Source organism: Corvus brachyrhynchos, unplaced genomic scaffold (assembly GCF_000691975.1).
Source record: "Corvus brachyrhynchos isolate BGI_N302 unplaced genomic scaffold, ASM69197v1 scaffold302, whole genome shotgun sequence".
In the NCBI taxonomy this organism is placed as follows: domain Eukaryota; kingdom Metazoa; phylum Chordata; class Aves; order Passeriformes; family Corvidae; genus Corvus; species Corvus brachyrhynchos.
Window position 1 is genome coordinate 1,893,446 of NW_008237244.1, and position 18,689 is coordinate 1,912,134.

The 18,689-nt window shown below is 43.1% G+C and overlaps 1 protein-coding gene across 1 annotated transcript in view; it reads left to right on the plus strand.

Moving 5' to 3' along the window:
• The window catches only part of NCALD (neurocalcin delta), a 51,888-nt gene extending 33,841 nt beyond the window's left edge, over positions 1 to 18,047 (plus strand). Inside the window, exons 2-4 of the mRNA XM_008630677.2 lie at positions 9,051 to 9,447; positions 16,048 to 16,153; positions 16,385 to 18,047. Of these exons, the coding sequence (XP_008628899.1) occupies positions 9,070 to 9,447; positions 16,048 to 16,153; positions 16,385 to 16,482 (582 nt within the window). The 5' untranslated portion in view covers positions 9,051 to 9,069 and the 3' untranslated portion in view covers positions 16,483 to 18,047. The remainder of the gene's footprint in view (positions 1 to 9,050; positions 9,448 to 16,047; positions 16,154 to 16,384) is intronic.
• Positions 18,048 to 18,689: the final 642 nt, after the last annotated feature.

The window sequence follows — 18,689 nt, forward strand, 5'->3', positions numbered from 1 at the left end:
CCAGCTCCCCTACTGTCGGCTTAACACCCATGTTTATAAATACTGCAGATGTCCTGTGCTTAGTGAAACAGCTGAATGCAGTAAAATCTGGAAAGGCAGCCTTCTGAGGGTGGATGTTCTAATGTACTGTTAGCAAAGTGTCTCTTGCCCTTTGCCATACAAAATTGGGCAAAGGCAAACATACTTTTACAAAAATACTATTTCCATAGAGTTTAAAAAAATCAAATACATAAATAGATATATCTAATTCCCAAAAGAGTCATCTGAAGTCTGCCAAGACAAAGAGTTAGTTATTTTAAAGACCTTAGATGGTTCTACCCAGGGTTAATGAACAAAATGTTGTGGTTTTTTCTTACACAGCATATGGTAAAGTGTTGTTTCTCAACTTCACAAATGAATGATTATGAACCAAAAAACATGTGAATATTGGCATGGTTTTTATTGTTGTGAGTTCTAAAAGAATTAGGAAGAAATGAAATTAAATAACAAGACCTTTTCTGAGTGTAAGAGGAGGGATAAACAAATCTGTATGGGTTCTTCCTCTTTTGTCTGGTTTCTCTTTTTTCTTCTCATTTCTCATTAAGGAAGAAAAGATTATTTTCAAGCCATGCTGAGTGGGTGAAACCTTTGCTGGCCCTGGGGAATGACTGTCCAATGCTTACTGCATCATTTTTTGCACTGCTCCAGGGGGGTGGCAGCACTTCCCAAAGGGATTCCAGACAAAGCCCAGGACACTGAGAAAGATTGAAGTGCTAGATACCCACCATGTGCATAGGGGAACCCGCATTTACACCGACTTACACTTTGGAGGGTCCCTGTAGGATTTGGGAACATGGATTGCTTTATATGATATCCCCAGCACCCCCTTTTCCGTGTGTCTTCACTGCCTGTCCACTCTGCCTGAGGTTACACCTTAACTAAGCAGACAACCTTCCTAAAGTTGCTTAGGTGTGCTTTGTCTGAAGCAGCAGAGATTTTGTATAAAGTGAGAGAGCTCCATCTCCCCTCTGTGGTAGCCAGGCTGTTGATGCAGCAGCAGCAAGTACCTGATTGCCAGGAGGTTAAGGACAGACCTGACTGCCCCACGCAATCACAATCTAATGGGTGGAGGTGGCCCATTACAGACGCTCCTCTCTGGTGGATAGACGTACACCAACTTTCAGTCAGGAGCAGCTTCAGAAACAAGCTCTGAGTCATAAATGCAGGGCTGTAAGATGGAAAGGGTGACCAACCATGAATGAGAGAGGAGTCACTGCACAGTGCGACACACTGAACAAATGCTCTTTTCCCCAGCTCCCAATATTAGAAATGCTCATGCCTAGTCATCCTTGTTGTACTTTACACTCCACCTTACAGGAAATGCTTTGGAAACAGAGACCTTTTCAGGAAGCCCCAGTGATGCTGAAGGCGATGCAAAGATGAGGGGTGTGAACATCAACCCTTTCACTGCTTGAGACTAAAACACTGCATATTGGTCTCAAAACACCTCCAGCTGAGACTGTGGGCATTGTTGAGAATAACATGATAAGCACTAGGCTGCTATATAGTTAACTCACTGGTGCTGAAGACAGCAGTAGTAGTGTACTAACATTTATTGACAGGGCACTGCCTTTCTGCTGCATCCCCCTCCTCCACCCTCACACCAGCCCTCATTGCTAAAATGCACAGAGGAATTATGGTAAAGAGAAATAGAAGATAAAGTGGAGCAGCTGTAGCATTTCTCTGCCAGGGCAAATCTGAAGGGAGAAGAGCCTGGGCTTTTGATGTTATCCTTGAGCACCTCCAAGTTTGAAACATGTGAACTCTGCAACTGCTCCTGCTTGGACTGTCCGCCTCAACCAAAACAGAGTTATAAAGGATTTGCTTTTATTTCTTGTTTTGAATTCCTCCTGGGGTAGCAGGAAAGCACAGAACAAATACTGTCAAAGGAGAAATTAGAAGCACCTTTGGTAGTGGAAGGATCCCCAGTAAGGGGCTAGAGAAACAGGAAGGTGACACTAAACGAAACAGGAACGTAGAGCAGTGAAAATGTCAGGATCCTGGAATCAAACTAAGATCCTAATACAAAATAAGTGAGTATTGTGATGAACAGGTTTGGAAATATCAGTGGGCAACTGGATGGCACATGACCCGTCTTCCTTCTGTTGATAAAGAAAGCATAAATACTGAATGATGATCCCATCTACACCTGTTCCTTGGGTTTTTTCCTCTTAATTTCTTCATTAGTCTTCATTCCTCTTCTTCGATGTCAGCTATAGTTTTAGCCAGACATATTTGGGTACTTGTTTTACTGCACTACAAATCTGTTTACTGCTGTTCCTTCTGAATATTAATAAGAGAATGTCAGATTTTTTTTATGAATCTTGCTCATGAATTTCATCTGGTTTTTGCTCTTTGCTAGTATAAAGAGATAAATGGAGGATGGCAAGGATCAAAATTTTGTTCTGCATATATTTTTTTTTTTTTGCTAAGTCCCTAGGTGGTTTTTAATAAATTTGGTTTTCTTTCAAAAATATGTTCCAAGATGCTGTTAAAAAAAATTAAGGAAAAGCCTTTCTTGTCAAGCATCTCCACACTGGTTACTCAAATGAACGTGTGAAAACAAACTAGAAATGGCCAGAAGGAAGCAAAGTGGCTGCTTTCAAGAGCCTGGGGGGTTGTTTTCTGTGGAATGGAAATGAAAAAAAAAATCTCTTGACCAGGTAGCGCTTACACTTCACGGTAGGAGACTAAAACCTGCTCATGAATTTCATCTGGTTTTTGCTCTTTGCTAGTATAAAGAGATAAATGGAGGTGGCAAGGATCAAAATTTTGTTCTGCATATATTTTTTTTTTTTTTGCTAAGTCCCTAGGTGGTTTTTAATAAATTTGGTTTTCTTTCAAAAATATGTTCCAAGATGCTGTTAAAAAAAATTAAGGAAAAGCCTTTCTTGTCAAGCATCTCCACACTGGTTACTCAAATGAACGTGTGAAAACAAACTAGAAATGGCCAGAAGGAAGCAAAGTGGCTGCTTTCAAGAGCCTGGGGGGTTGTTTTCTGTGGAATGGAAATGAAAAAAAAAATCTCTTGACCAGGTAGCGCTTACACTTCACGGTAGGAGACTAAAACCAGGTAAGTTATTCTTCTCAGCACAGCTGCTGCTGCTGCTGTAACTATTCACTGTGTCCCACCAGCAGGATCCTGCACCAGCACTGGAATTTCCAGTGGAATAGTGGAGAGCAGTGCTGGAGGTGGCTCTGAGGCTGTGAATTGGGAGCTCAGGGATTGATCAGAGTTTCCTGGGCTGGAGCACATCAGAGATCAACAAACACGTCCCTGCCTTGCTCACCAAGTCTCACCAGAGAGCTCCAAGATCACAGCCAGTGCTTTGCCCACATTTACTGTTGGGTTTGCATTCATGATGAGGCCATGGCAACATTGGTGTCCCAGCCACAGGGAAGAGCATACAGAGATGGGAAGGGAATGTATCATTTGAGATAGCTGTTGCTTTGAACTGTCTCATTACATAGCTCGTGGAGCAGTTAGCAGTATTACAGCCCAAAGGAGTAACTGACCTTATGAAAGAAACTTGGCTTTTATACCAGATTGTGTTGACCAAGCCTTGACTTTTTTAAATGCACATAACTTCCTCCATTATGTAAGGGCATGGCCAAAAGTGAACCAGAGCTGCATTTGGAAGCATGCGTACACTGGATCACAAATAACAACAGATTGCAGAGACTGACACGTTGTGGTGAACTGGTATTTGGTATCAAGCTTTACCAAGCAGTGAGAGCAGCTGGCAGAGGGGAAGGAAGAGAGTAGTTCTAATGTGGTGAAGTTTGGTAACAGGACAAAATTTTGGTCTGGAAGCCCTGGGGACACATCCCCAGACAAAGTGTCATGCTCTGAGATGCACTGCAGTCTCCCCTTGATATCCCTCTGTTTATATGCAGGGTAAGGGGATGTCATACTGCAAGGTTTGGTCAACCCGAGGTTTGGTCAACCAGGGCAGAGCAGTACCTCTTCTCTGAGCTTGTGACAGAGCTCAGCTGTGCAGTGACAGGCAGAGAAAGAACTGGTAGGGGTGGCAGAAAGTGATGGCAGAAGAATTTAGCTTGCCAAAGCCCTATCTGCTGTGCTGTGGAGGCTGGTATGCAGTGACAAGAGAAGACTGCTCATGGGTAGGACATGAAAGAAGGTGAGATCCCTGCCATTTCCAGATGTGCAGACAGCTTGAGAGATAGGTGGTGTATATGAGTCCACTTGTCACACATCCAAGTTTTCAGTAATGATCTGACAGGAGGAAAAACCACAGCAGTGACGGTGAGTGGAGAATCGCACTCATACCTCAGAGTGGCATTGCCATGGGGGACTGACTCATGCTGGAGCACTGCTTTCTCACCACTGTCAGGTAGCAGAGCTGGCTCAGAGTGATGCTGTTGTGCTGCTCAGCCTTAGTTCATTCCAGCAGTCATCAGGAGCTTGTGCAGCTGCTTGGCAGGGATTGAAATCCCACGATTGCTAGTCTCGGGAAAATTCTCAAATTATGTGTTAGAAATATTAAAGACAGCATTGCAACCGTAAGTGGATTATTTATTGGAAACAGGTCAAACTGTGTGTTAGAAACCAAGAAACAGAAGTTTCTGAAGAGAAAAATCACAAAATGGAAGTTTCATTGCTTCTTTCTGAAAAGTTTTCTGCTTTCATTTTTACAGAGCTGGTGTCCGTAGCCAAGCCTATGGTGTGTTTAACCTTGCTGTTCCCACTGGAAACAGATCAGGCAGGACTTGTTTTCAAACTTACTCTTTAGACCTTTGAGGTGATTTGTACCCTGTTAGCTATAAAGCACCCAATAGCCTAAAATTTTCATTTTTAGAGCAAGGCTTCACTGGACAAATGCCCCTTTCTCATAATACTTTTTCCCAGCACTGAACTTCCCCTCAGATTTAAGCCTAAATGAAAATTAAGAAGTCTTGTTGTCTTTGGCAGACTGAGCTCAATCAAAAAAAAAAAAAAAAAGCATGGAGTTTTCTTTACATGATGGTTGTCAAGTTTGGAGAGTAAAAGCGCTGTTAGAAATGTGTTGTTAGAACTTGGTTATTATAACAAACCTTCAACAGAAAAAAGAAAACATTTATTTCTTTTAAGGAAATACATTTAGATGTTTGCATTGCATGTTTGTTTGCATTGCCTTGCTCTCGTTGCGGTGGGTTGGCTGCGTGCTGCTGGTTGCTGCAGCTTTCCAGCTCCTGCAAGGTTGTTGCTTGAGCAGGCAGCGTTTGCCTTACTCTGAGGTTTCACATTGAGGTAACAGCTGTGTGTGAGCAGCAGCAAGCTGCAGGCAAAGAGACGTGATAGCACAGTTGTTCAGTGCCCTTCTGCCCAGTCAGAGCTCCCTGTGTGAGGAGAAGGCTGTAACAGCAGCGCTGTCCTGTCTGCACACAACACATCTGCTGCACTCTCAGTGCAGTGTCGCTTTCTGCTTATGTTGAATTGTCACAGGCCAGTTGTCTGTCAAACAACTCTGTTGTCTTCATCTTAAAAACTCCACACGTGGACCTGAACAGAGGAATCTTAAGGAATTTTGATTTCGTTTAAGGAGCATTGCCTGTGATATTTCCTCCAATAATCAGTGAACAGGGATTCTTTCCATAGCAACTGTGCAGCAGTGACTCTTTACTTCCTGATATTCTGTAGTTGTTTGCTGAAATGGCATCAACCTTTCAAGCCATAAACACATCACATTCTTTTACCAAACAATATTGCTTTAAGAATTAAGACCTTAATATTTTAATATGTTTTTCTATATAGCAAGTCATTCATATATATCTAACACCATTGTATCAGAGGAAGAAATTGTAGAAATGCAATTAAACATACTCATTAAGCACTTAATTTGTCTTTCTTTTGTACACCTACAATATGCATTTCTCAGTATTGTCAATATTTTACTTTGCCATTGTGATTGCCTTCACTATTTACTTGTGTATTTTGAACTTCTAATAATTTATTAGAAATTTGAAAGACCTACAGGAATGATAAAGTGTGAAAAAATACCTAAAATCAGTTTCAGTTTTGTTTTATTCTGTGCCTTTATTGCTGTCATTGTTAGCTGACATTCTCTTAGCTCACTGCACTCTGCCCATAATCTAATCTCTTGTGAAGAGTCAGGCAGCAGTCTATGAAGTGATTGTAAGGATCTTCAAGTGTCTTCAATGGTACTTTCTGTACTTGCACTGCAAAAGCATTTTGATCTGTTGCTGATAGATAGAACAGGCACAATAAATCCCATTGTTACAGTTCCTAGAACACCACCTATTAAAAAGGAAAAATCTGGAGGGCAAAGAACATGATAAAAGTTCATCACAAGTGGACTCAGAAATAATGCTACTAGTTTTTGACTGCATCACCTGGCATCACAACAGCTGTGCATTTCAACCTTGTAAGTCACAGATGGTTAACTCTCCCTTTCTGCCTGGAGAACACAGATTTTTCTGGTTGTGATATTCTGCAAGGCAGTGCACTCTACTCTTCTGTGTTTTTTAGTATTTGGTGAAAATATGTGATACCTACAACATTGTGCAGCTATAAAGGCATTATTTCTTAGAGTGAAATACGGTCTTATTGGCTGTATTGAAGGGCACTGCCTGCATCTTACCTCACTATTTCATTTTTCAGAAGACATTGGACTAGAAATGTGCAAGCTGAGTTTTCAATTTTCAAATGTTTGAGTTATTAAAAAGCAGGAGGGGATTATATGGCTAATTCTAGCTCATTCCTACCACAGCTGGTTTGCACCTTAGTCAGCAATCTTCCCTCCCTACTCTGTGGTCTGGAAAGTGTGCTGCCTCTGGCAGGGTCGAAGAGCTGCTGGCCAGGGATGTGGGCAGCTGCTACCTACTCTGGGGATTTTACTGGGGGTTTTGTGTTAAACTAGTGCCACTATAAACTGAGCCTGGCCACTTCCGCTGTCCAGTTGCTCTTCCATCCCACTGGCAGACCCTGATTGTGTTGTTTTGCCTGACATAAAGCCCTCTGGCTGCCCTAATGTAATCCATTCGCTCAGCTAATTCCCAGGTTGTTTATTTAGGGCCCTGTCCAACACCCGTGGAAGGCAACACAACGTTCAGCTGCCTCGGCAGCTGTTGGACCAGGCCTATGAAACAGGGACTTTTTTGCTGTTTTCAGGGCATTAAGAGCTTGGATTACTTAAAAACTGTACAGCATGTTTTGATCAGGATGAAAATACAAAAGGCAGTAGAAAAAATTACCTTTGAGGTGGCATTTTCCACTTTTCAAGTGTTTTGGAGGCACTTTGGAGGAAAATAAATTGTTTGGTCAACATAGTCAACCAAGCCCCTGAAAGGGTCAGGAGGTGGATAGGCCCCCACGGGGCAGGATTCTTTACCCTTCCCAGCCTCCTGTCTGTGAACGGGGGAGCCTGTTCTCCATGAACTGTGTAGGCAACATGTTTAGACAGGACATGTAGTTAGCAAACAGCCATCAGTAGATCCTGGAGACGCGGATGAATCTAGGATGGATCCCATAGTTTTTACACTTGAGAAATACAGCTTTTTGGTCATTCTGATCCAAGAACACAGGGAATTAAGGAATCAGTCCTCTAGATGCCTTGGGGAGCTCAAATTCCTTGGGGAGAAGGGGAGCTTCCCACAAGAAAAAATAATAGCATCAGCCTAGGGGAGCCTCAATTTCTTCTTCCCAGTGTCAAATAGAAGAGACGGTAGATTAGCTTCGAATGGTGGTACATTTCTCAGTAGTTGCTTCTGTCATGTATCAATACTGTATTATTCTTCATTTTTTAAAAGTAGTATCTTGTTTAAGAAAGGACATTTTACTGAATGCTCATTAACCATTCCAGTCATTGTTACTAAATCTATCTCTGGGCCAGAGACTCCATTCTGACAACAGTGTGAGTCATGTTTAAATTATTTTGCAATTCTACTGTACTTATCCATACATCACATCTTAGTTGTGACTGTCATTTGCATGACAAGTTCTCAGGCAGGTTTCTGTCAATAGAGAAGGGCTTCCCACAAATCAGTATAATGTTAAGCTTCCAGTAAAACTGATGTTGCTTTGTGGAGCCAAGGCACTCAGGCTCCAAAACTTAAAACCCAAAGGCATCATTCATTAGTAAATCTGCTGCACAATGTGATATGTAGCAACTTGCCTTAAATGAAATATAATGAAGGTGATTTAATAGAGACTGTATCCAGTAATACTTCTTAATGGTTAATTTAAGAGAAATGAATTTCCAATTTCATTGTCTAGGTACTTTTTTTTTTCCTTTCTTCTTTCTTTTTTTTTTAAAGAGGTTTTTTCAAAGAGCTATGACCACCCAGATTATTATTACTTAGTAATAGATCCAGTTTTTGGCTGCAAGGAAGATTAAAAACACAGTAATAGTTAGAGGTGGGGGAATCCACCGTTGATAAAATCTCTTCAGATTTTATCTTCATTTTGAAGTAAAATAGGAATTGGTCAATGCCAAACAAAAGAGGCAATTTCTGGTTTGCTTTCTGGTTAGAAAGATGTGTGTAGAAGGGCTTTGGAGCTACTGGTTTCAGTGTACACTGCAGTTGCACCTTGATCCCATTTTGGAACAAGACCAAGGGAACACAGGCCTTTGTACCAGTCTGGTTTCCACCAGAGGTACAAAAATTGTTCCTCATTAGGCCAGGTCGTCAGGACAGTGGGGTGACAGGGATGGAGGGTGTGCTGCAACACACAGCTACTGGTCAGCTGCGCCTTGCAACATCCATTGCTTACCTCATGATTTCAGGGGGAAAATAGGATGGCAATAAATTCAATGTAATTACAGGTCTCCAGACTGTCAAAAGACAATGTAATCAACATGTAGATAAGGTTTATTAATTTTTTAAGAGTATACATGTAGTACTGGATATTGTCCAAGGTTTCAGTTGATTCCCAAGAGTGAACTATCATCAGAAAACTCATAATGCAGCATACTGTTGTTCTACACCCTCCAAGCTAATCAGTATCAATAATTAATAATAATTCATATGTGTTTGGTTTTGCTCTGCAGGTAATATTTTAATTCCAATATGGGAAAGCAAAACAGCAAACTACGCCCTGAAGTCATGCAAGATTTGCTAGAAAGTACAGACTTTACAGAACATGAGATCCAGGAGTGGTACAAAGGCTTCTTGAGAGACTGTCCAAGTGGACATTTATCTATGGAGGAGTTTAAAAAAATATATGGAAACTTCTTCCCTTACGGGGACGCTTCTAAGTTTGCAGAACATGTATTCCGCACTTTTGACGCCAATGGAGATGGAACAATAGATTTCAGAGAATTCATCATAGCCTTGAGTGTAACGTCAAGAGGAAAACTGGAGCAAAAGCTGAAGTGGGCATTCAGTATGTACGACCTCGACGGGAACGGCTACATCAGTAAGTCAGAGATGCTGGAAATCGTGCAGGTATGTGCTGCTCAGAGGCACTGCTGGGCTCCCTCCTTCAGAGCAAATTGTGAAGCAGTGTTGCACTGAGACACTGAAAGAAAAACTGGCAGCATTGGTTTATGATCTTGCATAACTGCTTGGATATAAAATGCTGTTTCACTTGACAAAGATCATGTCACAATTCAAACTCCAGCATTTAATATCCACTGCAAGCTCTTCCTGAGCGACAAGCTGCATGGATATTTCTTCCCTGGGAGCTCTTTTGGGCTGGAGCACAGCAACTAACCTCCTGATAAATGTGATTCTCTAACCCTGTCAATTAATTATGATTAATTACAGTTGAATCAAGTTATATTAGAACAACGAGGGAGTGTACTTTTAAGGAAGGCAGGCTCCCTCCACAATAAGAAGCAAATCAACATTGAAATCATGTTATTATGAAGAACCAGCTCCCATATTATAAAGGTGTTTTGTCTGCCCAATTCCAGTGAGGTCTGCATTATTAGAATCATACTAGCTGTCTTCATACGAAATTGCCAGTATAGATAAACCTTATCTGGGTAGATGATGACCCCATACATACCTTCTTTGGTTGTGTTTTTGTGTGGTGTGAGTCCCATGTCACTTTGGCTTTCTCCAACATGTTTTTGCCCTTGAGGCACATCACTCTACTGAAAGATTTAGAACATTTTTTATATGGCAGTGTATTTACACAGCTTGAATCTGTATAATGCAGCACTGTTTTAAAAAAAAAAAAAAAAAGCCTGTTATCAAGATCCTTTCCTTTCCCTGGAAATTTTGAAGTGCTAACAATGTACTGTATTATTCAGACTTATATTTGCACTGAAAACCGAGGGAAAGTAATGCACACAAATTACAGGCTGTGATGGCAAGCTGCGTTTAGGGAGTCAGCCTAATGTGGTGCTCCTGTCTTTCTACCAGAGCCCTTCTCACATCCTTCAGTGGCCAATACCAGCACTTGCGCCGCTTCAGCAAGAGCAGATCCAAAGCTCAGCTGCAAATCTAGAGCTTCTGTGTCATCTTTCACTTAGTCTGTTTTGTGTACCTGTGTGTGAGTTGAGGAGCAGGACCTCCCTGTCTCTGTGCCGTGACAAACCCCATGGAATATTTGCATTAGGAGATCTACTGTTCCTTACAAATCTTCCTCTCCCCCAGGCAGGGTAAACAGTCTGTCAATTATTGTTTTTCTGGCTGTATTTCTCCTCATGAAAAAACCAAAAAGAATCCCAAAAGAGCTAATGTAGTACATAGGAAACACAGGGAGCCAAACCCAGGTGACCACCCGCTCCTCTGGAGGAGGAGACACCACGGGGGCTGCAGGACCCCTCGCTGCTGTTGAGGAGCCCGGGAAGGCGCCGTGCCAAGAGGCAGCACAAACCCCCCAGGCGACGAGATTTACAACCAGGGAGAACAAGGCCACAGATTTGTTCATGTCAAATGAAATGAAATGAAAACATCAGTGGCTGGATTTTCTGTAGTGAGCCAAACGAGGACCAGCAAAGCCAGAAGCTTTTTCCAGTTACCCCAGATCTGCTTGCCAGCAAGTTTAGAGGCTGAAATGCTCTGCCTGTTCTTCATGTTCACATCAGTACCAAATCATAGCATTGTCCTTTACAGCCATGATGCCATCATCAAACAAAATTGCCGCTTAGGGATCAGCATAGGGCGACGTTCTGCCAATGTGCGTATCCAATCCTGAGCAGCACTCTGGCTGCCTACAGCCCTCAGCCTGGCACTCCAGCCATCCCACTGCACTTCTTGGGAGGTTTGGCTCTCTCCTCCTTTCAGACTGAATGTGAAACTCAACTGCATGATGCTTATAATCTCACCTCATTTTGAGGGACCCAAATTTGAGGGTCTGAAATAACTGGTTTTTAGCCTGAAAAACAGTTATTTCTGTACCATGGACTATCAGCAGTTTTTCAATCAGGAAAGCTGCTCTTTCTGTGATGGAGCTTCCCATAAGGCAGTGTACTTGTAGATCTCACCCTGTTCTCTTCTTTCAGGCTTTTTTGGATGCAGGGATCTCCCTGTATTGCACTGGTCAGCCATAGCTCCTCCCAGCCGGATTGGATTTGTTGTGTAGTCTCTGGAAACGTGTTCAGCTGGTATCTGAAACTGAAGTAGATGAGCATATTTTCTTGCTTTGTTGAGAGGTTCCTTTGATGTAGAGTGATTAGATACAAAAAGCCAGCAAACAACTATCACTTTCATTTATGAAAGATGATTATTTTTTCATATGGAATGACAGGATTCTGTATCAAATATCTTCCTGGGCGCTCTCAGCTGTCATAATTTTTCTGGGAGTGAAAATCAGAACTCCAACAGATCTCTGATATATGTCTTAAAGGAACCTATTGCCAGTCCCTTATCTAGCATACATTTGCAAATTGATAGAGCAGGATTATGTTTTCATTGGGGTTTTTGCCTGAGACAACACATCAAAATGAATGCTAAAAGAAACACCTTTAGTCTGAAAGTCTTAGATTCACTGAAAAATACTTCCCCTGTTAGTGTGGGATTACTGTATTTTAAATAGCATAGGGGCAAGGCACACTTTTGTTCTTTTTCAGTCTGCTTTTCTTTGTGCTTTGAAAGCCCTCTCTCTGCAGTGATTTTCACTGTTACGCTGATGCTTCCTTGCATTGCCTTTCCATTGCTCTGGCCTAATCTAACAGCACTGAAGGCAATGCAGGCACTGCACTCCTGCTCAGCTTTGCATTGAGGTAACAGTGGCAGCAGCAGCAGCAGCACGGGAACAGCAGAACCATTGGTTAAGATGTCCCACAGGAGCCCTCTGACTGGCCAGCTACCAAGGAGATGAACCTGAATGGTCCATAACATCTTTCTAAGGCCTATTTTCTTTGCAAAATGATGTGCTAGGTGGCAGAGCACTTGCATTCCTTTAAGCTCTGTACACCGTCATGCCCTTTAACCACATAGGCACAGCCGTGCAGACTCACCATGGCTGTCTGTGAGCATCCCTAGACCAGTCTCCAAAAAGCCCTGCCTATAGATCCACATGAAGCCAACTGCACAGTTTGGAAGTTGAAGGACTTTAGTGGTGGGCTGGCAGTTGTAGAGCCTCAAAAAAGGAGTTCCATGGGATACTGCTGCACTTACCAGGCACAGCACATCTGCAGACTACTGCAGGAGGAGGCTTCACAGCCTGCCCTCTTGACAGACCTTGTCACAGTTCCTCTCAGATTCATGTCTCTGGCTTTTCATGTCTGCCATATGTTTACCTATAATCTAAATAGCCCAGTGCACTCAAAAATAGCTGCAAACCAGTTAGAAGATTTGTTCCCCTTGCTGAAACAGGACATATTTGGCTAGTCTCTTAAAATAAGAGTTCAAATGAGAGATGGAAACCTTGTTCTAAGGGTAAATTTTTTCACTGCATGGACTCAGAAGGCATTTTAAGAATACTGTGCAGAGACAAGAATAACACTTTCAGTTTAATAAAAACAGAGTACACACGTTTCACTTGCTGTAATAGCTTATTTGCAAGTCAGGAAGAAACAGAAGCTGGTATGGGAAGAAGAAAAAGCTGATATGGCTCTGTAAAGGCAATGTCAAAAATCTCCATGAGTCTGAGAGGAAAACAGTTTTTTTCAGGCCAGTCATTCACACCATGAGACTTTCAGGCATCAGAATTTATTTCAACAGAGTAAAAAGGATCGACTGAAAATTTGTTCTGTCATTGCTGTTGCCGTCACCATAATGAGCTTTTTGACAGTTTGTCAAGTATACCAGGAAAATGCAGCCCTCACCAAGGCTTCTGGTCTGAGTGCAGCAGTGGCAGCCAGCAACTGGGAGCAAAACCTGTGTGAGTGGGCAAAGGGATGAGATTTGCCCTGAAATCACCCATTGCTGCTCATCCACACGCAGCTGGAAATCAAAGGGGAGAGTTCAGCAGAGCAGCAGATGAAGCTGGAGCCTGTGCTTGCTCCAGTGATGTATACAGGGCTCTGGAGGCACAACTTCCTCGTGTCAGTCAAGGGTGCCAGGGAGCTGTAAGGAGCACTCCTGACAGAAGTTCACTTATTAAAGCTGCCCTGACTCAGGAGACTGCTGGCAGGTAGCAACTTCCAGTGCTGAATGCCGCTGTTGGTTTTCAGTCCAGGTTCTGGGAGGCCAGGGAGTTGCACTCCATGTGCAGTGGAACCCCTGCAGCCTTTCAGTTGCAGGTCCTAGCCCAGGGTTAGCACAGCCCAGCTCTGTGTAATTATTGCATGAAACCAAATTCCTTTCAGAGCTTTCTCTTTCAAACATACAATAAAGAGTTCTGTGTAGCTGCACTGAATTAATATGGGGCAAGTCTCAAGATTCTTAATCAGCTTTAGCTGGCTTTTACTTTGGGAAAACTTCCCAATGAACTTCTAAGTAAGGACAGAAGAATTTGTCCAGAGTAACCATTTTCAGCATGAAAGGAATGCTTACTATGCTATTCCCATCTGGCTTTCCTAGAATATCTCATCTCTTATTCGCTTCACACGCCTCTGTGAAAAGGACCCTGTAGGATGAAGTCATCCTGAAGAGCTTTTTTTGTCCTAAAAATCTGCATATTCTTACTATGGTTACTTTGATGGGGTAAACACGCCCTCACTCCCGGTCTGGGGCATTCCTCCCACACTTTCAATGCAGATTCTCTGCTTTGCCGTCCTCTCACCCAGAGAGAGGGAGTGACCCCTCCACCTCTCTTCCTACCCCAGACAAAAGCCAGACAGCTTCAGATGCGGCAGATTTATAAGCCTCATCTCTGCTCTGACCCTCGCAAGCCTTGCATGCTGATGAGGAGAAGCAAGGTCTAAATTCTTACTGTCCACCATTTTTTTCCTTCCCTGTTGCCTCCTTCCCCCAGCCCCCTCATCCCTGTGTTTACATGCTTGCATGTTCATCCTTTTTCCTGTGCTCCTGGTGTCAGAGTATCATGGCTGTGTGGACAGCATCCCTGCCTGTGCTGAGTACTCTGGAACACTAGTTCTCTTGGGAGCCTTTGGACACTCCTGCAGTTCAAATGATGATGATGATGAGGATGATGATGGTGATGATGATTAAAAGGGTGTCCACCACTTTTCTATTCAGCCAGCAGGTGTTCATGCTGAAGTGTTCACCTCTATTCTCCTGCTCAGGTCCATAGCCTGTGTTACACTTCCCAAAGGGCAGACCTGAAAACTACAGCCACACTCTTGGTGACATAACTGGGGGAGGAGATGTTTGATTATGCTGAGCATAAGTGAGGGGTAATTAATTAACCAGACAAATGCTTTTCTTAGGATGTAAGTCTCTTTAAAGCCCAGGAGGTGTGAAAGGTGAGCTGTTGGCAGAGGAGAATCCAGCAAGATGGCCAAGGAAGCGGATGCTCCCTAGTCTGAGTGTAAAATGTCTGTGCTGCTTAGTGGCATCCTCTGTGCTGTTACATTCCTGGAGCAAATCCTTGGGGATTCTAAGCCAGGTGATGTGAGCTGCTAGGCAGAGTGCCTTCATGGAAGGGAAGAGAAGAGAGGGGTGGCCCAGTGAGAAGTCTTGGCTTGCATCAGGGACCCCCCTCCCAAAGCAGGAGGAAAGGAAGAACAAATAACTAAAGCAATCAGGCGACAGCCAACGAGTTGCAGTGGGCAGCAGAAGGGCCAAGTTGGACCAGGGCAATGGTGCCTTGGGCTGGGATGGGCTCCCCCTCCAAATGGCTGGGAGGATCCCCCAAGGCCACCACCCTGCAGCCATCTGGGTGCTGCTGCTATCCCAGCTGTGGCACCGCAGAGATACCTAACGCAGAGCCCTGGTGTTCACTGGCGCTGCATGCTTACGTTTGCCAGCAAGGTTTGGGTGACCAGTGCAGAGACAGATCCTCAACCTTGTTTTAAAATTAACATTACCCCTCTTTCAGGGGCAGCTAGTACCAAATGTGTCTGTGCAGAGAATAGCTATGGGTGGTAGTGGTGCTCTGTGGGAGCAGAACATCTGGTCTCTGTGGAGCGAACTGTGCATATGATTTTGAGCTGTGCACACTCACCAACCCCCAAGGAAAAGGCCACCTCCTTGATGGTCCAGTCTTTGTTATCTGTGAGGTGCAGAAAATGCAGGGAGTGAGTCATTGCTTTCCCCACAGACAGGATTCTGACCAAGGAGGGAGAGAAAGGAGATGGGGGAGAAGGAAAGGCAGGGTGAGGAGACAGGTGTGGTGAGGATGAAGCCTGTGTGGCCAAAGCATGGAGATTCATCACAGCACAGGACGAGACCTTGGTGGTCTGGCTGTTCCTCCAGGCTCTGGGAACTGCCATTGCCTAATGTGTTGTACAAATGATAAATTCATCCAAAGACTGTCTTAATAAGGAAAAATGTAGCCTTAGTCCAAACCCAGATGGTGTTTGACCATGACTAAGTAAAGAAACACAGTATTTCACAAACGAGTGTTCCACAGAAAAGGGAAGCTGCATGTACTGGTGCCATCCAACACCCTCCAGCACCCAAAAAGCAGGTCTCTCTGGTATTCCCAGGATATCTTCTGCCTGTTTCTGTCACAAGAAGATCATTGTACCCTTGCATTAAGATACTGTGTTTCTTACAAGCTCTTTGCTTCTGTCTATCACACAGGCAATTTATAAGATGGTTTCTTCTGTAATGAAGATGCCAGAAGATGAGTCAACACCAGAGAAGAGGACCGAGAAGATCTTCCGCCAGATGGACACCAACCGTGATGGTAGGCACCCTCCAGGGTAGGCACAGCTACCAGGGGTGGCTGGGGTGTCCCACACACGTGGGACGACCTGCAAGGCCAACAGGGTGTGGGCAGGCAGGCCTTCACCTTGCAGGGTTGCTTTCCCAGGGGTTTGCCTGGCTTCCCCGGCTGCCTTCCATCATGCGTGGCCAGAGGCTTGACAGGTGTTCTGCAACCCACCCCATGCGCTAAGTAAACGTGTTTCTTTTCCAGGAAAGCTCTCTCTGGAAGAGTTCATCCGAGGCGCCAAGAGTGATCCATCCATAGTCCGTCTCCTGCAGTGTGATCCCAGCAGTGCCGGGCAGTTCTGAACCTGTCCTTTGGATGAATTATGTATCTGCTTTTTTTTTCTTGCCAAACAACATTCATGGTAGTGTTGCCTCTGTGTGGCCAATTATGCCTTCATTTGTGGCATCTTATAGCTTCTTTTGTTGTGGGTTAATTATAAGAATGCTGAATTGCTCTTAACAATTTGTCCAGAGCACAGGCAGTACTGTTTTAAACAGATATTGTGGTGTTACCATTGTTTTTAAAATTTCATTTTGGTTTTTTTTTTTGTTTGTTTGTTTGTATCTGTTTTGGAAAGTAAGTGTTGAGGAGGAGTAAACCAACAACAAACCCCTTGGCAGCAAGACACACTGACAGATTTTAGATTGCTGCTTTAGTTGTTAAATATTCACCTGCAGGACCTGAAAGTGTAGTAAGGCTGAACCAAAGGGGTTGTGATGGGTGGGGTAGTAATCACCTGGAACCTCCTCTCCTGCCTAGGAGGCACCAGTTAAGGTCAAAGACAGGACTGGGAAGAAGTATGAAAGTGCAAAACATGTGCTGGGTGTATCATCCACTCTTATGCCTCATCGTTTCAATGCTGTGAACACTTTCCAGGTTGTGAAGGAGAAGGGACAAAATGAAGGCTGACATTTTTTTACTAGGTTTACAGTGGTTGAAGTCATATGGCTTTATCTGAAAATTCAGCAATTTGCAATCCTGATCTCCAAATCCACAACTGACAATACCTCTTGCCGTTTGGGATCAGCAAAAGCAGACACAGATATGAAAAACTGGGTCTTGACAATGAATTTAAGGGAGATAAATGTTGAATGTGAAGTTTTCAGGTTAGTAATGAAGTAGTTGCTACTAAGGAGAGTGGGCATTCATGTGAGGAACTCATGGAACCTGCAAGCAGCTCCATCTAAGACACATTGCTGTTCTGAATGCTCTTGCATAGCAGGAAGTTTTGGGGGTGTTTTTGTCTCTCTCCATGTAGCTAACAGAGTTTCCGGGCCTGCTCTTAGGGGAAGGCTGTCATAAAAACTTGTTTTAAACATAAAATTGTAGCATTTATATTTCATTTATTTTAGTAAAGTTCAAAAAATCTGTACTGAAATGAGGAAATGGTACGCTTTATGATATATTTATATATATAAAAATTAAAACAAAAAAAGATCAACTCTTGAGAGAAATGTTGAATGTTTATCTTTTCGCCTAGATGCAGGAGTTCTGAAATTTGCTGCTGCAAAATTTTATCCTTTGGTCAAAATTGCTGTATGCAAAGCTAGTACACACATGTGGGATTTCTTAGGGACTTTACAAGTGCTGTTGCAGAAGAAAAGCTGGAAAAGCTGTAGCAACAGGAGGCATTACGCTGACTAAATTGGTATTAATCAGTCATTAGCTGAAGTCTGCTTTGTGATCCTGTTGGAGAGGTACCCATGCAGGCAGCGCACGGTGTTGGGAATTCATGAGCTCATTAGAGTAACCTTTGTCTGACAGGCAAAGTTGGAATTTTGTCAAGTGACCTTGTAGATGCTAATCCCCAGTAGCCTTAATAAATAAACCAAGTAAAATAAGTCTGCTTTGCAGATGATGATTAGCTAAGTACTAATTAGAAGTCATGAATAAGTAGTTGAGTATAAACAATCTTCTGTGGAACACTAGCTAGCATGTACAATAACTGACAGAAACAGTCCTATATTTAATTTTTCCATACCATTTGCTTTGCCAGGTGTGAAGTGCAAAGCATGTTAAGAGAAAATAAAAGTAAATTGAAAATAACATTGTTAATCAGCTGTACTAAAATTTTTATGAGTGGCTAGTGACACTCAAAAAATGTCTTCAGGCACACACCTTTGTCTCAAACACTCACAGAAATCCAGTTGATGGTATATTTCCATTGCATTCATCAAAATACTGAGCTGAGATGAGTGTGGGAAAATAAGAAAGCAAAGTAGGCCCAACCAAAACACAAACAGATTTTAATATCCAGTGCTTTCAGGTGTTATGAGCAATACTGGCAAGTTTTGCACCAATTCTTCTGGCTGATGAAAATGTTCCCTCTCTCCTTCTCCCAAATCTTCCTTAGACACCATGTGCACAAATCTAACCCTTCAAAGGAGAGTCTATGCCTACTTTCTTCAAGGTAATTTTCTGCTTTACCTGGAGAGGTTCTGGCCCTCTCTCCCATATCCATCACCCATGTATTTTGAAAGTCATGTTCTGTCTTGAGTGCTTTAGGGTT